General features: G+C 40.6%; 1 protein-coding gene across 3 annotated transcripts in view; it reads right to left on the reverse strand.

Moving 5' to 3' along the window:
* LOC138750776 (raftlin-like) overlaps positions 1-20,280 on the reverse strand; it is a 104,461-nt gene that overhangs the window by 28,691 nt on the left and 55,490 nt on the right. For 2 of the 3 annotated variants that reach the window (XM_069912918.1, XM_069912924.1), the window contains exons 5-7: positions 15,868-16,429; positions 8,845-9,045; positions 8,345-8,451 (exon numbers count right to left, since the gene is read on the reverse strand). In XM_069912918.1, the coding sequence (XP_069769019.1) occupies positions 8,345-8,451; positions 8,845-9,045; positions 15,868-16,429 (870 nt within the window). The remainder of the gene's footprint in view (positions 1-8,344; positions 8,452-8,844; positions 9,046-15,867; positions 16,430-20,280) is intronic. The other variant, XM_069912928.1, reaches the window with a different exon arrangement.

Consider the following 20,280-nt stretch of genomic DNA (forward strand, 5'->3'; position numbering starts at 1 on the left):
GTAGTTTTCTAGAGCTGTTGAGGAGTGTTTAAACTAGTTTGGCAGGGTGTGGGAACCAGAACTGCAGAGGATAGTGGAGAAGCATGATGCATGTGTTCTGAGTTTGCAAGTAAGGACAGGCAGGGGACAAACATAAAGGTAGTCATTTAAAGGGTTTGAAATGTAACTATTTCAAAGCTAGGAGTATGAGGAATATAGGCGACGAACATAGAACATGGATCAATATGAAGAACTACAACATTGTGACTGTTACAGACATTTGACTGGAGGAAGGACAGGCTGATGCAGATATTGGGGTTTAGGTGTTTTAAAAGGAATAAGTTCAGAAGTAAAGGTATGGGGATAGAGCATTACTGGATAGGGATAGGGATAGTATCACAGTTTAAAAAAAGGGGGATGCTGTTGAAGGAATGTCTACTGAGACGGTGTGGGTGAAAGTCAGAAATAGGAAGGGAGCAATCACTGTTCTGGGAGTAGTCTATATAGGCCCCCAACTAGCCCTCAGGATGCCCAGAAGCAGATAAGCAGGCAGATTTTTGGAAAGGTGCAGGAAATACAGGGATGTTGTTATGAGAAACTTCAACTTCCCTAAAATTGACTGATGCTTCCTGACTGCAAGAGGAATAGATGGAGCTGAATTTGTCAGGTCTGTTCAAGAAGGATTCCTGACACAGTGTGTGGACCAGCTGACGAGAGGAGAAGCCATATTGGATCTAATTCTGGGTAATGAACCTTTTGGTGGGTGAGCATTTGGTGAGAGTGACCACAACTCCATAAGCTTTAGCATAACAATGTATAAGGATAAAAGCAGACAAAATGGGAATGTGTTTAATTGGGGAAGGGATAATTACGATGGGATGAAACAGGAACTAGTGAGATTAAATTGGAAACAGATGTTCCAAGGTGAAATTACAAAACTAATGTGGAGGAAGTTTAGGGACCACTTTTGCTGGGTTCGGGATAGGTTTGTCCCAATGGGACAGAGAAAAAATGGTAGAAAAAGGGAATTGTAGTTGATGAAACAGATGAGGCAGCTAGTCAAAAAGAAGAAGGAAGCATACCTTAGAGACAGGAAACAGGAAGGGCTCATGATAATTAAATGTTAGCCAGGAAAGAGTTTAAGAAAGGACTTAGGAGAGCTTGAAGGGGGCATGAGAAGGTGGTAGATGTAATTTATATGGATTTTAAGGGCAGTAAATGTGGACTTTACTTGGTTTGGCTGTGAGTCGGAGGAGGAGCTTGGAGAGAGTCGGAGGCTGTGAGTTGGAGGAGGAGGAGCTTGGAGAAAGTGATGAGAAGGTAAGCTATAAAAGTCGGGGGCTTACCGGGGCTTGGGCCTACTTGATTTGGCTGAGAGTCGGAGGTGGAGGAGCTTGGTAATAGTGATGAGAAGGTGAGGTGAGCGGCCCGGTGAGCGAGCAACGCGGCGAAGGAGTGGGACTTCCAGGCTTTGGCTCAACAGGCTTAGGAGAAAGCAGGCGAGGAGAAAGGTAAGTGGCATTATTTTAACTCATTCAACCCTATGGGCTTAGTGCTTTGTACTGGGTGTCAGATGTGGGAACCATGGGTGAGTTCCACCCTCCCAGATAGCCACATCTGCGTCAGGTGCACCGAGATGCAATTCCTTAAGGACCGAGTTGGGGATCTGGAGCTGCAACTTGAGGACCTGTGGCTGGTAAGGGAGAGTGAGGAGTTGATAGATTCAACTTTCAGGGAGATAGTTACCCTGAGACCAGATGTGTCAGGTAAGTGGGTAACTGTCAGGGGAAGGAAGAAAAATGCCTGGAAAATGGAGAGCACACCTGTGACTACTCCTCTCAGCAACAGGTATATTGTGTTGGATGCTGTTGAGGGAGATGACCTGACAGAAGCTGGCCGCAGTGATCAGGTTGATGGCACTGAGCGCCTGGTATGGTGGTACAAAAGGTAAGAAGGAATGCAGTGGTCATTGGGGACTCCATAGTCAGAGGTACAGACAAGAGATTCTGTGAGCAAGATAGGTATACCCTCATGGTGTGCTGCCTCCCTGGTGCAAGGGTACGGGATATCTCAAATCGGGTCCAGAGTATTCTGAAAGGAGAGGGCAAGCAGCCTGATGTCTTGGTACATGTGGGTACCAATGACATAGATAAAAAGAGGGAGAAGGTACTAAAAAAGGATTACAGCGAGCTAGGACAGAAGCTAAGAAACAGGGTGGTGATCTCTGGATTGCTACCTGTGGCCAAGTGCAACTGAGGACAAAAATGGAAGGTTAAGACAAATTAATGTGTGGCTGAGGGGCTGGTGTAAAAGACAGGGTTTTGGCTTCTTGGACCATTGGGATCTCTTTTGGGGAAGACATGACCTTTACAAGAAGGATGGGTTACACCTAAACCCAAAAGGGGTCAATATATTGGCAGCTAGGTTTGGTGCAGCCGTCGGATGCAGTTTAAACTAATTTGGCTGGGGGATGGGAACCTGTATGATAGGGCAAAGGACAGGAAAGATAAAATAGGAAAAGTTGGGTTAGGCAGCGAAAGTAAAAAATCAGAAAGAGCAAGGAGGGTGATAAAAGCAAATCTGAAGGCTTTGTATCTTAATGCAAGAAGCATTCGGAACAAGGTAGATAAATTGGCTGTGGAAATTGAGACAAACAAATACGATTTGATTGGGATTACAGAAACATGGCTGCAAGGTGGGCAAGCCTGGGAACTTAACATCCCGGGGTATACAATATTTAGGAGGGATCGGCAAGAAAGAAAAGGGGGTGGGGTAGCTTTGATGGTGAGAGAAGGGACCAACACAATTGACAGGAAGGATATTAACTTGGAAGATGCGGAATCTATATAGGTAGAACTGAGGAATAGCAAGGGGTGGAAAACGTTAGTGGAGGTGGTATATGGGTCTCCAAATAGTAATGTAGAGGTGATGGAAGGCATAAAAAGAGAAATTAGAGAAGCGTGCAATAAGGGAACAGCTGTCATCATGGGAGACTTTAATTTGCATATAGATTGGACTAGCCAAATTAGTAAAAATACTGAGGAGGAGGAGGAATTCCTTGAATGTTTACGGGACAGTTATCTAGACCAATATGTCGAGGAACCAAGTCGGGAGCAGGCCATTTTAGACTGGGTATTATGTAATGCAAAGGGGCTAATGAGCAATCTTGTTGTACGAGGCCCTTTGGGTAGGAGCGATCACAATATGATCGAATTCTCACTCGACATGGAAGTGAAGAAATTAAAACCGAGACTAAGGTCCTGAATTTAAATAAAGGGAATTATGATGGTATGAGACGGGAATTGAGTAAGATTGATTGGGTGATGTTTATAGGGGGGTTGACGATGGATAGACAATGGAAAGCATTCAAAGATCTAATGGAAGAATTGCAGAAATCGTTTATACCAGATTGGCATAAAAATAAACCAAAAAAGGTGACTCAACCATGGATAACAAGGGAAATTAGAGACAGCATTAGGTCCAAAGGGAGAGCATATCAACTGGCCAAAAAAAGTACCAAATCCGAAGACTGGGAACAGTTCAAGATGCAGCAAAGGAGGACAAAGGGATTAATCAAGAGAGCAAAAATAAATTACGAAAGTAAGCTTGCGGCAAACATAAAAACCAACTTCAAAAGCTTTTATAGATATGTCAAGAGGAAAAAATTGGTGAAATTGCAGGAATATATAATGGGGAATAAGGAAATGGCAGACCAATTAAATTCTTACTTTAGTTCTGTTTTCACAAGAGAGGATACAAATAACCTCCAAAGGATTTTGGGAAACATAGAGACTAATGCAAGGGAGGAGCTGAAAGAAATCAGTATCTCTAAGGACATGGTCTTGGGGAAATTGAAGGGATTGAAGGCCGATAAATCCCAAGGGCCTGATAATCTTCATCCTAGGGTACTTAAAGAAGTGGCCATTCAGATAGCAGATGCTTTAAGAATTATTTTCCAGAACTTGATAGACTCAGGATCAGTACCCATGGATTGGAGGGTAGCTAATGTTACCCCACTATTTAAAAAGGGGGGTAGAGAAAAAGCGGGTTATTATAGACCAGTGAGCCTTACATCAGTAGTAGGCAAAATGATGGAATCCATTATTAAGGATGTAATAGCGGAGCATATGACTAGCAGAGAAGGGATCAGACAGAGTCAACATGGATTTACAAAAGGTAAATCGTGCTTGACAAATCTATTGGAATTCTTTGAGATGGTGACAGGTAAAATAGATGGGGGAGAGCCAGTGGATGTGGTTTACCTGAATTTCCAAAAGGTCTTCGATAAGGTCCCGCATAAACGACTGGCTTCCAAAATCAAGGCTCATGGGATTGGGGGCAAAGTATTGATGTGGAGTGAGAACTGGCTGGCAGATAGAAGACAGAGAGTTGGGATAAACGGCTCATTTTCTGAGTGGCAGGCAGTGACCAGTGGGGTGCCACAGAGATCTGTACTGGGACCCCAGCTGTTCACAATTTACATTAATGATCTAGATGAGGGGATTGGATGTAATATCTCCAAATTTGCAGACGACACTAAGCTCGGAGGGGTTGTGTGCACAGAAGAGGGGGTCAGGAAGCTCCAGTGTGATTTGGATAAATTGAGGGACTGGGCAAATACATGGCAAATGCACTACAATGTGGATAAATGTGAGGTTATCCACTTTGGTAATACAAACCGGAGGGCAGATTACTATTTGAATGGCAATAGATTGGAAGATTGGGAAGTGCAGAGAAACCTAAGGGTTCTTGTGCACCAGTCACTGAAAGCGAGCATGCAGGTACAGCAGGCGGTTAAAAAGGCAAATGGTATGTTGGCCTTCATATCAAGAGGATTTGAATATAGGAATAAGGATACCTTACTGCAGTTGTACAGAGCCTTGGTGAGACCACACCTGGAGTATTGTGTACAGTTTTGGTCACCTTATCTGAGGAGGGATGTTCTTGAAATGGAGGGAGTGCAAAGGCGATTCACCAGGCTGATACCTGGAATGGCAGGAATAACTTATGAGGAAAGATTGCGCAAATTGGGATTATACTCACTGGAGTTTAGAAGATTGAGAAGGGATCTCATAGAGACATATAAAATTCTGGCAGGACTGGACAGAATGGATGCGGAAGGGATGTTTCCAATGGTGGGGGAGTCTAGAACCTGGGGCCGTGGTTCGAGGCTAATAGGCAAACCATTTAGAACCGAGATGAGGAGGAATTTATTTACCCAGAGAGTGGTGAATCTGTGGAATTCATTGCCACAGAGAGCAGTAGAGGCAGGTTCATTGAATATATTTAAGAGGGAATTAGACATATTTCTTCAGTATAAGGGAATTAGGGGTTACAGAAAGAAGGCGGGGACGGGGTACTGAACTTTAAGATCAGGCATGATCTCATTAAATGGCGGAGCAGGCTCGAAGGGCCGAATGACCTACTCCTGCTCTTCTAAGTTTCTATGAAAGACTTCTTTAAAAGTCATGAGGCATGGGATCCATGGAACCTTGACTGTATGGATAAAAAAATGACTTGCAGTAGAAAGCAGAGAGTAGTAGTGGAAGGAAAGTATTCTGTCTGGAGGTCAGTGACTAGTTCTGGGACCCCTGCTCTTTATGATCTTAATAAATTAGCTAGATGAAGAAGTGGAAGGATAGGTCAGTAAGTTTGGAGGTGATATGAAGGTTGAAGGAGTTGTGGATAGTGCTAAAGGTTGTCATAGGTTACAAAAGGATATAGACAGATTGTAGAGTTGGCAGAAAAATGGCAGATGAAGTTCAATCTGGATAAGTGTGAGGTGATGCATTTTGGAAGGATAAAATCTGAGTTCAGGGTTAATAGTTGGTTATTTAGGAGTGTGGACGAAGAGAGGGATGTTGGGATCCAAATCCATACATCCCTCAAGGTCACTGCGCAGGTTGATAGGATAATTAACAAGGCCTATAGGACATTGGGCTTCAAGAGTAGAGCGGTCATGTTGCAAGTCTACAAATCTCTGGTGAAGCTACAACTAGAGTATTGTATTCAGTTCTGATCACCTAATTATAGGAAGGATGTGGAAGCTATAGAGAGGGTGTAGAGGAGATTTATCAGGATGTTGCCTGAATTGGAAAATAAGCCTTATCAGGCAAGATTAGCAGAGCTGGGACTTTTCTCTTTGGAGAGTAGAAGGATGAGAGGAGACTTAATAGAGATCGACAAGATTATGAGAAGCACAGGTAGGGTGGACAGCCAGCAGCTTTTTCTCAGGGCAGAAATAGCAAATACCAGTGGACATATGTACAAGTGAAGGGAAGGAAGTTTAGGGGAGACATTGGGGTAAGTTTTTTTTATATATACACACACAAATTTGTGTGTGCCTGGAATGCCTTGCCAGGGATGGTGGTGGAGGCTGAAACATTAGGGGCATTTCAGAGTCTCTTAAACAGGCACATGGATGGAAGAAAAATAGCGGGTTACAGGGTAGGGATGGTTTAGTATTTTTTTAAGGAATATATGGATCGCGACAACATCAAGGGCCGAAGGGGCTGTACTGTTCTATGTTCTGTGTTTTACAGTGCCCTCCATGATGTTTGGTACAAAATTTTTTTTTTGGTTTATTTGCCCCTGTGCTACACAGTTTTAAATTTGTAATCCAACAATTCACATGTGATTAAAGTGCACATTTTCAATTTTATTCAAGTTTATTTATATACATTTTGGTTTGATGATGCAGAAATGACAGCACTTTTTTTATACCTAGTCCCCTCATGTCAGGACACCATAATATTTGGAACATAGCAATAGCATGTATATTAGTCATGTTTAGTACTTTGTTGCATATTCCCATTACATAAAATAACTGCTTGAAGTATCTGATTAATAGTTATCACCAGGTGCTGAGTATCTTGCAGTGTAGCCTCTGTATTTCTGTTCATGAAATCTTCTGCACACAGTAGTCATTGACACGTCCGCACCTGCCTCCAGAAGAGTATTTTTGATCTGTCAGACAGGTGTTTGGGGACATTTCTTCATTGTGATGAGAATTCTTATGTCATCAACAGTGGAGGTCTTGGGTTACCAGTCCCTTTGCGATTACTGAGCTAACCAGTACATTCTTTCTCTTAATGATGTTCCAAACAGTTCATTTTGGTAATCCAAAGGTTTGTGTAATGTCTCTTACTGTTTTCCAGTCTCATATTGGCTTCTTTGGCTTTCATTGGCATAACTCGTCCTCATGTTGAAAAATGGCAATGACAGACTCCAAAGGTGTTCAAAAGCTTAGAGGGTGAGCTTAGCTCTCTTATACGTGCACCGATGAAGCTTTTAAACATACCTGAGTGCTCACAAACACCGGTGAAGCCAAATATCCAAACATTATGTGGCCCTGAAATGAGGGAACTATGAGGGAAGTACTGTAATTTCTACATGGTCAAACCAAAATGTATACAAATAACCTTGAATAAAATTTGGAATGTGCACTTTAATTACACGTAAATGGTTTGATTACAAATTTATAACCGTGAAGCACTGGAAATAAAGGAAAAAAAGTGTCTTTGTCTCAAACATTATGCAGGGCACTCTATGTACCTGGGAAGCTGAAGTAAATAAAACTTTCATTGCATCTGTACCTTGTACTTATGCATATGACAATAAACCATTCATTCATTCATATATAAACCAATTGGGGAATAATTGCCTGAGATGGTTTTGGAGTGCCAGTCTGATACCTGCCCACAGTCTTAAAGGAACAGGCTTCAATGTTTGTTCTTGCATCAGAGTCCACAGAGCACTGCATTTGTCTTTGAAAGATGTCAATTCTTGTAGATGATCGGATGGCACTGCACATGTTCAGAGTTTACCCTGTCAGCACATCAGAGGACCCCATTTGAAAATCAAAATGAGAGTCATAGACTGCCCTTCACATGTGTAGTCTCCAACTTTCATCGCACAATTTTATAGGCAAACATTTCTATCTCGAAGTGGTTCTTCATTCTTAGCCGTGATCAAGTTCTGCAAGCAAAGCTAAGTGGTGCATCTTACTTTGAGGAGAATGTGTGCAATCCAAGTCACTTAGACTGAAACTTTCTGAGGATTCCTTGGTAATGCTGTTTGGAAATTGGCCATTTTCTCCTTCACTGAGCACGGAGATGAAGAAAAAAAATTAATTTTAAGTTTATACAATAAATGATCATTTAATTTGGGTTCTTGAGAATAAATTTTAAAGGAATGAAACTTTGAAATACCTGAATATTTACCAAACTGCTAGTAGGTGTACATTTTAGGAACAATACTGAAAGGATCCTAGCCTTAGCTTTGAATTCATCAGTGGCTAGATGTATGCCATTGGCCCACATGTTAAACCGGCATGCTGTACTGCAGCTCACGCACCAACACTTACGTTCATCACTGTCCACTGCTCCACCACTATGGCATCATACATTTCATACTTCTCCTCAGAAACTCCTTCAAAGATAAAAAGCCCATCCACTGATTTAGATATTGATTCTGTCCAAACATGAAACACATTTAGTCAATATAGGTTCACAAATCGAATGAAAAAACTGCAAAAATTAACAATAAGCTAAATTAGACCTGATGTGTCCCAACCCTCATGCCTGCTCCAGCCTCCATAAGTTTGGTTCAGCTGATGCTCTGCTATCACACAGTCCTATCGAGTGCAGCCAACCAGAAACAGGTGGCTTTGACCATTTGCCTCTGGATAGCCTTTATATGAGTTATGTCATTCACCACCTCCCATAAGACATTAGGCTTGATGTACAATTTAGTTGTGTAAATTAGAGTCAGTTATAGTGTCATAGAGAGGTATAGTATGGAAAGAGATCCTTCAACCCTCCAAATTCACTAAGTTAATCAAATGGTAAATTATCTTTCTCATACCTGTCGAAGTTCCCAGACAAATCAAGGCATCCACTAACAAGGCTCCCTTTGTGAAGTGTTCTGTCATGTGATGTAGCCAGTCTGCTTCTAAACTAATGATATCCTGTCCTTTTTTACTGATCTTCAATGGAATTGTAGTTGTATAATACTTGCAAAATTTCTGGTTTACTTGTTTATTGAAAAGGAGGAATATCTCATTTTCTAGAAAGAAACAAATGTGTTAATTCTGTAAGCTTGTGTAAGTTACAATTCTATCATACATGCAAATTAAGGAACTTTAAAACATTCTATATTCCCATTACATGTATTCATTCAAGAACTGCTTGTAATTGAGCTGAAGAATGAACTATTAGTCTGATTTTTTTTAGCTGTCTCTCCTTGTCTGAGCCTCATGCAACATAATCAGGTCACAAGGGTGGGTCAGTCAGCCCTGCTTACAATCTGCCGAGGATAGAAGATAACAATGGCAACTATGCATCCTTACCTTTCCCATTTGTCAAAACTATCAAGTTTTGGAATACCTCTGAATTTTCTTGACATTCTTAAATTACATGACTTAGCCTATCATTACGCATAGAAAATCTGTCAGTGACCCATCGTGAAGATTGGGAAAGAACAATGCAATTGAATCTTCAGTAGGAGAGAAGATTGGGAAAGATGTGTAAACTAAAGGGTGCTTTAATGATAGGATGAGTTGAATTAACTTCATTTCAGTGGCTATCAGCAAATTTAAGGTTCTTGCTTTGTGTAATGAGTTGTTAATAGTAAGGGTAATGAGATATGTCCAGCAGGCTAGACTAGTGGATTCAGGAAAAAAAAAACTGACCCAATATGATCTAAAACAGAAAATAGAATCTGCTGGGGGGGAGGGGGGGGGGGGGGAAACCAAGCAGGTCAGGCAGCATCAATGGAAAGAGAGATGCTTAAATATTCATATATGGGACCTAAAGCTGGATAGCAGAAAAAATGTGGGTGAACACAAGGGAATTTCTCTGATGAGAGTGAAGGCACAGCAGATTTCCATCCAGTTTGCCAACATGCCTTGTGCCTTAAACCTTTGGACCAGCAGGACCTTGTCAAAAGCTTTACCAAAGTCCAAGTAAATCATCTCCACATTCAGAGCCTCCACACTATTTTGGGTAGAGAATTTGGAAGATTTACTACATTCTGTGTGAAGTAATTTCTTCTCACATCAGTAATGTATGGCCAAATTTAGGCAATGCCATGATTCATTTATTAATTCCATTCCTCACTAAACTAGACTAAACTATTAAACATGCTTTGAAAATGGCAAACCACCAGATAAATACTGTAGTAATTTCTTCCCACCTCAGAAATGAACGATTTATTTCTGGACACCCCAGCCAGGAGAAGCATTATCTCAGCCTTTACTTTGTCAACTATTTTTTAAGTTTATATGTTTCAATTAGATCACATTAAATTTTTCTAAATTCTTAGTCTATCAAGCCAAAGTGCTCAACTTATCCTTATAACTCGACACCTCAGGGATCAATCTCATGAAACTTCGCTGCACATCCTCAAATGCTCTTCCTTTACCCGAGAGACCAGACCCAGACACAACTTTGGACCAAAACTCTACAAATCCAAAATTAAAATGGAGAATGCTGGAAGCATTCAGCAGTTCAAACAGCACCAGTAGGAAGAGAAGCAGGGGAGAACATTTTGGGTAAAGACCTTTCAGCAAATGGAAAATTGAGAAAATAAATGCGTTTTAGGTTGTAGCAAGAGGACTGGAGAAAATGTTGTCAAGGTACTAGTGACTTCAAAAACAAGCAGTTGGAAAATAAACAAAAATAATTTGAAACATAGATAAAGCCACAGCCGTGGAGAGAAACTGTAATAAGTTCAATAATAAATCCTGAGTGCCTCAACATTCGGAAATTGACTATTTCAATGGTGGGATGGAGCGGGGTAAAAAGGCCAGTGTTGCACAGGCATTAATTGCATAGGAAAGTGTTGTGAGAAGGGAAGTGGATGTTGGGAATGGAAGAGAGGACTTAGCCGTCACAATGGAAATGGTTCTGGAATGCTGAATGGGGTGCCGGGAGGAGGTGGGGGGGGGTGGTGAGAGTGGAGAGGAAGATTTGTCTGTTGATGGAAATGCATTTTGATGGTCATAGAAATTATCGTTAAGAGTGGAGGGGTGGAAGGGAACCCTGCTCTGGCTGTGGAGCAGAGGGAATGAATGTGCTAGAAAAGACATGATTGAGATCCCTATCGGGGAAGTTTGATTACAAAGTGACCTTAAAGACACAGATGTGAAAAGTTGCACCATCAGAGCAAATGTGACAAAGACAAAGCAACTGGGAGAATAGAATTAAGTCCTTGCATAAAGCAGGGTGGGAGGAGGAGCAGTCAAGATAGTTGCAGGAACCATTGGGCTCATAATGGTTATTGACAGTGGATCTATCCCTGAAATGACATTAGAGATGTTCAAGTTCAATTTCAAATTTATTGTCAGAATACATTGATTACATTGCATACAACCCTGGGATATTAAGAAAGGGAAAAACATCTCCACAGATGAGACTGTATCTTTCTGTTTCAACATTTTTTGTTATTTTTAGTTTCCATCTGCTAGTTATTAAAGTAATTGTCACCCTGACAACATTGGTCTGGACCCGATCACATACATTCCTTCTATTCTCTCCACCCTCTACTCCTTGTCTGTTGGATAGGCTTGCATTGAGGGGGGATCTTATAGAAACATAAAAAATTCTTAAGGGTTTAGACAGACTAGATGCAGGTAGGTTGGTTCCAATGGTGGGAAAAACTAGAACCAGGGGTCACAGTTTAAGGATAAGGGGAAAGTTTTTTAGGACTAAGATGAGGAAAAATCTCTTCTCAGAGAGTGGTGGATCTGTGGAATTCTTTGCCACAGGAAGTAGTTGAGATGGTTCCTTGTCAATATTTAAGAGTAGGTTAGATTTGGCCCTTGTGGCTAAGGGGATCAGGGGGTATGGCAAGAAGGCAGGAACCGGGTATTATTCAGCCATGATCATATTGAATGGAGGGCCAAATGGCCTACTCCTGCTCCTATTTTCTATGTTTCTGATTTGATGGTCATTATCCTAAAACATCACTGCTTTTCTCCCCAGAGATGATGCCTGACCGCTAAATAATTTTCAGACATTTTCTGATTTTGTTTCTGTACAGAATATTCCAGCTGTGTTCTCACATTGCCATATATGGTGGAGCAGGACATCTTTTCTCATGCCCATGAATTCAGTTTTCCTTCCAAAACTCTAATTGTCAACATCAAAATTTATCTCTTCAGTTATAATTTATGTTTTTGTTCTTTTTCTGACTAGAACTTCCAATGCTACTTTGGACATTTCACATGAAAGATAACTTCTGAGTACAAATTATTGTTGCATACCATTCTATTTAACTAGATAACTGTAGATTTTACTAGTCCTTTGAAGCTCCTCCCTGTGTCTTCTTCTCATCTCTATTTATCTGATGGGCTGCCATTTTCAAAGCTTGTTTAATAGTTCAGTTGAGTTTAATGTAGAATGGAATTGATAAATGGCATTGCCTAAATGTTTATTTCACATTGCTAAACCAGAAGTATACAAACTGAAAGTGACCCTTGGTGTAAGTGTTTGAAGGCTGCTAGTTAATGAGGGAAACATTCTGTTAGTTTATAATTCAGAAGTATATATTTTAATTGGTTTCGTACAACCATACATTTATTTGGATTTGTTGCTTCTATTCAGGAATATTGCTCTTTGATGAATCCTAAATTAACTTTAATTCCTTAATGTACAATTTATTAAAGTCTTAACCAAACTGCACATGCAACAATGATGGTTTAATTGCATTCATAGTACAGAGTTTCTGTACGTTTATTTTATATATTTGTTTTCTTCTATTTGATATTTTTCTTGATGCCTAATCTGAACAGCTTTCACAATATAATGTTGTACTAAAAGCTCTGCTCTGCTGTTGGAAGAGAAAGGATTACTTAAACTTTTGAACTTGACAGCTAGACTTTTGAAAAAAAATTCAGAAACTAGTTGGTTACCACAGGCATTTGACATTTTCAAAAATGCCCTGAAAAATGAATGTTAAATAATTCAGTAGTATGATGATTTATCAAAGCATTTTAAGATGAAAGGGACATATTTATGTTCATAAAATTTGTAATTATACACAACAGTGATTAATAAAATGTGTGGAATTATAAGAGATGATGCTGAATATTGGAACATTTTTTACAAACATAACTTCCCTGAAGTGGCAAGGGAGAAAGGGCAAACCATCACATAAAGGAAATCATGAAACTGTAAAGTCAAGAATTCACAAACAAAAGGTAACACTTTCTGTGAGAGATTGTTTCTGTTCTGATCTTGGTTCAGACTGAGAGGGCATTGATTTCTGAGGAGAAAGGAGGTACAATGTAAATTAATTGCCCACAGGATTCCAGGAGTTTATAGCGTTGTATATAGAGTATGACAGAACAGAACAAGCCCTACAGCTGATATAAACCCACTCCTCAATCTAACCATTCCCACTCAAACACCCATAACCCTCTGTTTTTCTTATATTTATTTATTTTTATTTTAAATTAAATTTAAAAAAATTTAGACATACAGTAATAGGCCATTCGGACCACAAGCCCATGCCGCCAAATTGACCTAGATCGCTGGTGCATTTTGAATGGTGGGAAGAAACCAGAGCCCCCGGAGGAAATACAGGGAGAATGTACAAATTCCTTACAGACAGCGCCAGATTCAAACCCCAGTCCCGATTGCTGGTGCTATAACAGCATTGTGCCAACTGCTACACTAACCATGCCGCCCTTGCCTTATCCATGTCTTTTATATGTCCCAATTGTTCCAGCCTCCACCACCATCCTGACAATGCATTCTAGGCATATACCATTCTCTGTTTAAAAAAAAAACTTACTTCTGACAACTTTCCTGAACATTCCTCCACTCACCTTAAACAGATTCCTCTGGTACTTGCCAGGAAAATTGTATTATTTGTCCACCCTATCTATGCTTCTCATAATTTTATATACCTCTATCAAGTTTCTTCTCATCGTATGTTTCTCCAAAGAGAAAAGCCCCAGCTTGGTCAACCTTACTTCATTAAACTTGTTCTCCAATCCAGGTTGCATCCTGGTAAATCTACTCTGCACCCTCTCTATATCCTTTATGTAATGAGGTAGTCAGAACTGCAATACTCCAAGTTTGATCTAACCAGTTTTATAGAGTTGCAACATTAAATCATCTCTTTTGAACTCAATCCCATGAGTAATGAAGGCCATCACCCCATATGCTTTCTTAACCACCCTATCAACATGCAGCAAACCCTAAAGGATCTATGGACTACCCTCTTAAGAATCCTGTCATTGACCACATACTCTGCCCTCAAGTTTGACCTTCTAAATTGCATCAGACTTATAGAACCATAGAAACATTGAACATTACAGCACAGAAACAGGCCATCTAGTCAGTGCCTAACTATTTTTCTGCCTAGTCCCATTGACCTGCACCCAGACTATCCCAAACAGAACACAGAAAATAGATATTGATCTGGTTTTTGTAAATCAAGAAGGGGCATTGGAGGTAAGCAGTTGACAACATTAAGCCTGAAATCCATGAGCTAATGGTGTTATCCTAGTCCAGTCTCTGAATTCTATCCATCCATAAATGTCGTGCTGTTGAGAGAAAATGACCTATGCAAGCATTTCCCAAACTCACAATTATTTCAGTAAATTAAGTCATTGATCCCATGTGATTTCCTTAAAAAAGAGATTGATCAGCTAAAAATGGCAACGCCGATTTGCCTTTTGGGGAGAAACTGAAAAAAAAAACCATTTCAGCTTGAACTTCCTCTATCAGATGGTTTGTACCATGTCTTTGGGGAAGAAGCCCTCTTGTACTTCCAAAATTGGAGGCTGCATATCCAAAAAATGAATATAGCTCCTGTTCCAGAATTTGTGATGATGTGTCAGGACACAAACCTCTCTCTCTCTCCATTGTCCTTCTTGAGGGATATCAGCAATTTTAGATTTAATCTCGGTTAAACTTATGTAAACAAAAATAAAAATGTCATAAATTGCTTTCATATTTATAAACAACAGATACATCTTTTTAACATAAATATAAACAGCCTGAATAAGCATTTTTCCTCTGCCATGTTGTTCTGATTAAGAATATATTGTCTGAAAAGGTGGTGGAACCTACTTGAACAGGAAACATTAACAGGGGAGTGTGACTTGTAGCGTGACTTGTTTTCAAAATGGCTGCTCAAGGATGGCTGAGTAGGTCCTTCTGGGAGTGGAAATTACTTTCTGCCTGTTTTCTAACTGAGAGATAGATCTCTGATCTCATCATCATTATTGTGCAGGATGCCTCTCTAAAAACGAAGTGTTGCAGATACCAGAATACTAAAATATAAACAGAAGTACTCAACCAGGCCAGGTACCTCTCGGGAGAGAGAAAGGTAATGCTTCAGGTCAGAGGATTTTGTTTCCACCACCACCCACACCTCCCCCCACCCCGCCCCCCACCCCTACACGTGAATTCACCCTTTCTGAAAGCTCATGTTTTAAGATGCCTCTCTCTAAAATGTTGCTAGGACTTAGTGTGGAGAGTGGAGGTGTGAGTGAGGGCAGAGAAAGTTGGTAGAGTTGTGGGGTGACAAAGGGAGGTGACGGGTGAGGGGTGTGAGTGAATTGAAGGGAAAGTCAAGGGTGTGATGTGAGCAGCAACTGTGTGACCGGCATAATGCACTAGGAGACAAAGTGCTCATTAGTGATCCCATCAACTCAATAAAATACTGGACTTAGGAACATGTCAAAACCGATTAAGAGAAGAAGACAAAATAAATATTTATTTGGCACATTTATGTGTTTAATTCTGAGACCTATTAAACAAAACGAAGTATCAGACTGGTTTAAAGTGAGATTGTTTTGCTCAAGTATTACAAAAGAAATGATAGATAAATCTCTCGCTGGGGCTGAAACAGTGTTCAGTGAAAGCAACTCACCCTCAACATCCTTCTTCCTGATCCCTCCAGCCATTTCTGGCTCTGAGGGCACATCTTGTTCACTGGCATTAGCTGCAGACATGCCGGCTTCGTGACCTTCTGTTCTGGGTATCCCGTCCGTTGCCAACTGAGATTGCTCAACTACAGCTGTCCCCACTTTGCACGGTCTGCCTACCCCTTCAGTTTCCCGAACCTCCAGCGGCGACAAAGCTCCTTGTTTACCACTCACTTTGTCTTCGACATCACCACCAGTTGCGCTTTCATTCTGTATCACCTTTTCATCTTCTGGGCACTCTGGACTCATTCTTTTTGCGGATGGCTGATCCTCAGCTTTCACTTGTTCTTCACACTGGGATCCTTCCCCGCGTGTTCCTTCTGCATCCTGATTCTGTGCAGGTTCATCTGCATTAACATCGCTTTGTTCGTTCTTTTCCTCTTTGTTTTGATTCCACATGCCATTAGTTGCTGAGCTTTCTTCGGGCATTGCTGTAGGATTGGCTGAGGAATTCTGATGCTGTACATGTCCAACAAGTCGAAAGCCCTTTCTTGACTTTTCTTGCACCTGGTTATTAATCAGAAAATGTTTACATATATTTAAAAGAATTATATTCTCTTCAATCCTCCTCTTCTGAAGACAGTAAGGGCTTTATTTTTAACTGACAGCTGATCATTCCCTACCCAAGGAAAGGTTGGCCAGCCACTAAAATTCAGGGGAAGGAAATCTCTGATCATTGCATTCAATGAAAGGAGGTTGGAAGGGTTTAAATAATCTCTAGTCAGGTGCATGGTCAGTAAAGGATCAGAGTGATATGGGCCAATGTCAGGCAAATGGGATCTGCTCTGGAAAACACCTTGGTTGGCAACGACAAGTTGGGCTGAAGGGCCTAATTTTGTCCTGTAAAACTCTATAACCAATGACCTAAGGCAATCAAGCAGCTACTTGGAATTAATGAGAGCATCCAAATAAGGTCCACTTTTAAAATGTTGTCCTTCACATAGTCATTTAGTGGAAGCCTGCAAGTCAGTCAACCACAATGTACCTTATATGTTCATCCACATTCTTTGAGGTATTTATGAATGGTGAAGGATTACTGGAGAATATCAAGAATTCAAGGTGACATTCTCTTCCCTTGGCAAAAAACACTAAATCAGGTTTATGCCCCACTATGTCTATCTGAGATCGGCTAAATTCAACACATGAGAGACTGAACGTGAATCTTTCTGTCTATTTGCACCTATCTTATAACACAAAAAATATAACACACAATACCATGTAATAGTAACGGGCTACCAATATTCTTATTATTTAAACCAGTGGTTCTCAACCTTTTCCTTTCCACTCACATACCACTTTTAATTATTCCCTATGCCATCATCGCTCTCTAATTAGTAAGAGATTGCTTTAGGTGGTATGTGAGAGGAAAGGGAAGTTTGAGAATTACTGCTTTAGACCCAATTGTTACTGAAATATTTTGCTTGAGAAAAATTGTAATTGGCCTATTTCCTTTGGAGTTATGAAACCGTGCACGTAACGAGTCTATGATTAAAACAGTGGTATTTAAACTTTTTCTTTCTACCCTCAGAGCACCTATGGCATAGGGATTACTAATCACAGAGCACCTATGGCATAGGGATTACTTAAAGTGGATTGTGAGTGGAAAGAAAAAGATTGAGAACCACTAGTTTAAACCATATCTTGACATGCTTTGAAAAGTCATAATAAAATCTTTGGTTTATTTAGACATCGATGGTAGTATTTTTACTTAATAAGAAGGGAACATATAGTTTCTAATTATAAAGATTTGACAATTTATAGAGCATCTGATTGATTTTAACATATTAATGTTGGTCATACAATGCTGATGTCAGGGTATGTGATAGCATCAATATTAAAGGACTGGACTATGCATTGTTGTGGGCAGCAGTGTCTTGGAAATTCACTCTCCTCCACCCTCATTGTTCAGTGTATCTTTAACTTCCATGCCTATACATGGCAGGGCAGAAGTATGAGACACACTGAACATTGGAATGTTGGTGTACCTGACCTCTTACTTTGTAATTAGATTCATCAATAAGTCCATCAATAAGGAATAAATCAAGAATTTATTTAACTTGTGTTTTTTACTGATTTCAGGGGAACAATTTATTTGGTTCAGCATCTTACCCCTCTCTCACAGAAGAATATTTAAAAAAAAATATGGTCATGGGCAGCAGCAGATAGATTGACAAATTATTCCTGTATCAGTTTTAATGCTCTAGAATAGCTTTATGATAACATTTTACATCCTGACCAAAGAGGAAAAATCTAAAAGACCTCATGTATCCTGTCTTTCCCAGCTGCACTTTGATTAAAGTGCAATTTTATCGCAAAAATTGAAGTTTTTTGTAAAACAGAATAAAATATGAATGGGGCATCATGGTTAGTATAACAGTTAACTGTTACAGTGTTAGCGACTGAAGTTCGAATCTGGCACATTCTCCCTGTGTTTGCATGGATTTCATCTGGGTGCTACATTTTCCTCCCATCGTTCAAAACATATCAAGGTTGTAGGTCAATTGGATGTAATTGGGTGGTATGGGGTCATGGGCCAAGAGGGCTCATTCTGTATGTCTCAATTTAAATTTAAGTCATTACTTGTAACTATAACAATTACCGTACCATGAAATAAATTATGCCCTCCTCAGTTAGGAAATAGACATTAGAATTTTTTTAGACCTCAGCATATTAGTTGAAAGTATAAAATTAAATATAACTTTTATTTGAGGTATTTAGTGTTTCAGTATTACTTTGAAGCCTAAAAAATAACTTTTTTATTCATTAAATTACGTGGGCTTTACAGGCTGAGCCCGCATTTGATTGCCCATCCCGAATTGCTCTTGAAAAGGTAGCAGTGGTGAGCTACCTTCCTGAACTGCCACAATTCTTGAGGTGAGTGCATTAGCCCCTAGTGCACTTAAGAAACGAGTTCCAGGAATTTGACTCCGAGTCAGTGAAGGAATAGCTATATATTTCCCAATCAAGGTGGTGGGTGGCTTGTGGCTTGGAGGGTAAATTCCAGGTGGTGGTTTCCTTCTGGCTAGTAGAGGTTGTGGGTTTGGTAGTTTTCGTCTAAGGAGTCTTGGTAAGTAACTGAGGTGCATCCTTCAGATCAGTGATTTTCAAATGTTTTCTTTCCACTTACATTTCACCTTAAGTAATCCCTATGCCACTGGTGCTCTGTGATTAGTAAAGGATTACTTAAGGTGGTATGTGAATGGAGAAAAAAGACTGAGAACTACTTAGGCCTTGGACACTATCCTATTGAACTTCTGCAGAGATATCCTATGGCTGAGTAGGTATGATTCCAACCAGCAGAGGATTTTCTCCTGATTTTCACTGAACTGGTCTGTAAAAAATAAACTTGCTCTGGATTTCAGATGAATTGCAGTGTATTGGCTTAATTCCCATGGGTGACATAACTGGCACGTCATTTAATCCTACTTGTGTTTTTGCAGCCGAGATCTACAGTGTCAGAATACTTTGGTTATGGTGGGTGAGAAGAAAATAGTACTTTTTACTGTTCAATCTATGAAGGCCTTTCAGAGAATTGGAATTCATTGTCTGTGTGTTGTTCAGATGGCTGGCTCCTCCCCTGGCTCCACCCTCACCTACCCCAATATAAACCCTAGTTTTCATGCCTTACCTCAGATTTACCTGAGAACTATTGTGTCTACTGGCCATTGATTGTAAGTTATTAAAAGCGTGCTTGTACTCCTCACTTATCTCTGAGTGCATTCAGTTGCATTACAATTTTAATAGCTTTTGAAGCCAGGCATGCTCCAGATCAACCCTCTGTCCCGAGGCCCCAGAGGAATTTGCTTACTGGCTGGAGTGCTTCCAGTCCTACCTGAAGGTCACACAAGACGTCTTCAACTTGGATGGTCTATAGAGATTGGCAATTCTCTCTTGTGTCAGCCCCAAAGGGTGTAATCAGAGACTGTGCTACCTATGAGTTGGCCATAGAAGGCTTGAAGACCCGCCTCATGAGGTTCCAGAATGATATGCTGGCGAGACACCAACTCTCTTAACGTTGGCAGCGTCTAGGTGAGTCACTGGATGACTATATTCTTGAACTGTGAGCCCTGACCAGAAAATGCCACGACAAAGTGGTAGCAGCCCAAGTCAGAGAGGAGGAACAAATCCGGGACACCCTCGTGGCAGGAGTGAGGTTGAGGTATGTGAGGCAGCAACTGCAAGAGTTGGAGAAGAAAGACTTGGCCAGCATCCTGGAGCTGGTGAAAGTGCTTGAGCAGGCCCAACTGGGAGTTGACAACATAATGGGTGATAGTGGTGCCTTTTCAGAGGACTGGGTCATTGGGGCATCTGTGACCCCCACAACCCCAGCGCCAACCACTGCAGCCACACACGACCAG

This window comes from Narcine bancroftii, chromosome 1 (genome assembly GCF_036971445.1).
Source record: "Narcine bancroftii isolate sNarBan1 chromosome 1, sNarBan1.hap1, whole genome shotgun sequence".
In the NCBI taxonomy this organism is placed as follows: Eukaryota; Metazoa; Chordata; class Chondrichthyes; order Torpediniformes; family Narcinidae; genus Narcine; species Narcine bancroftii.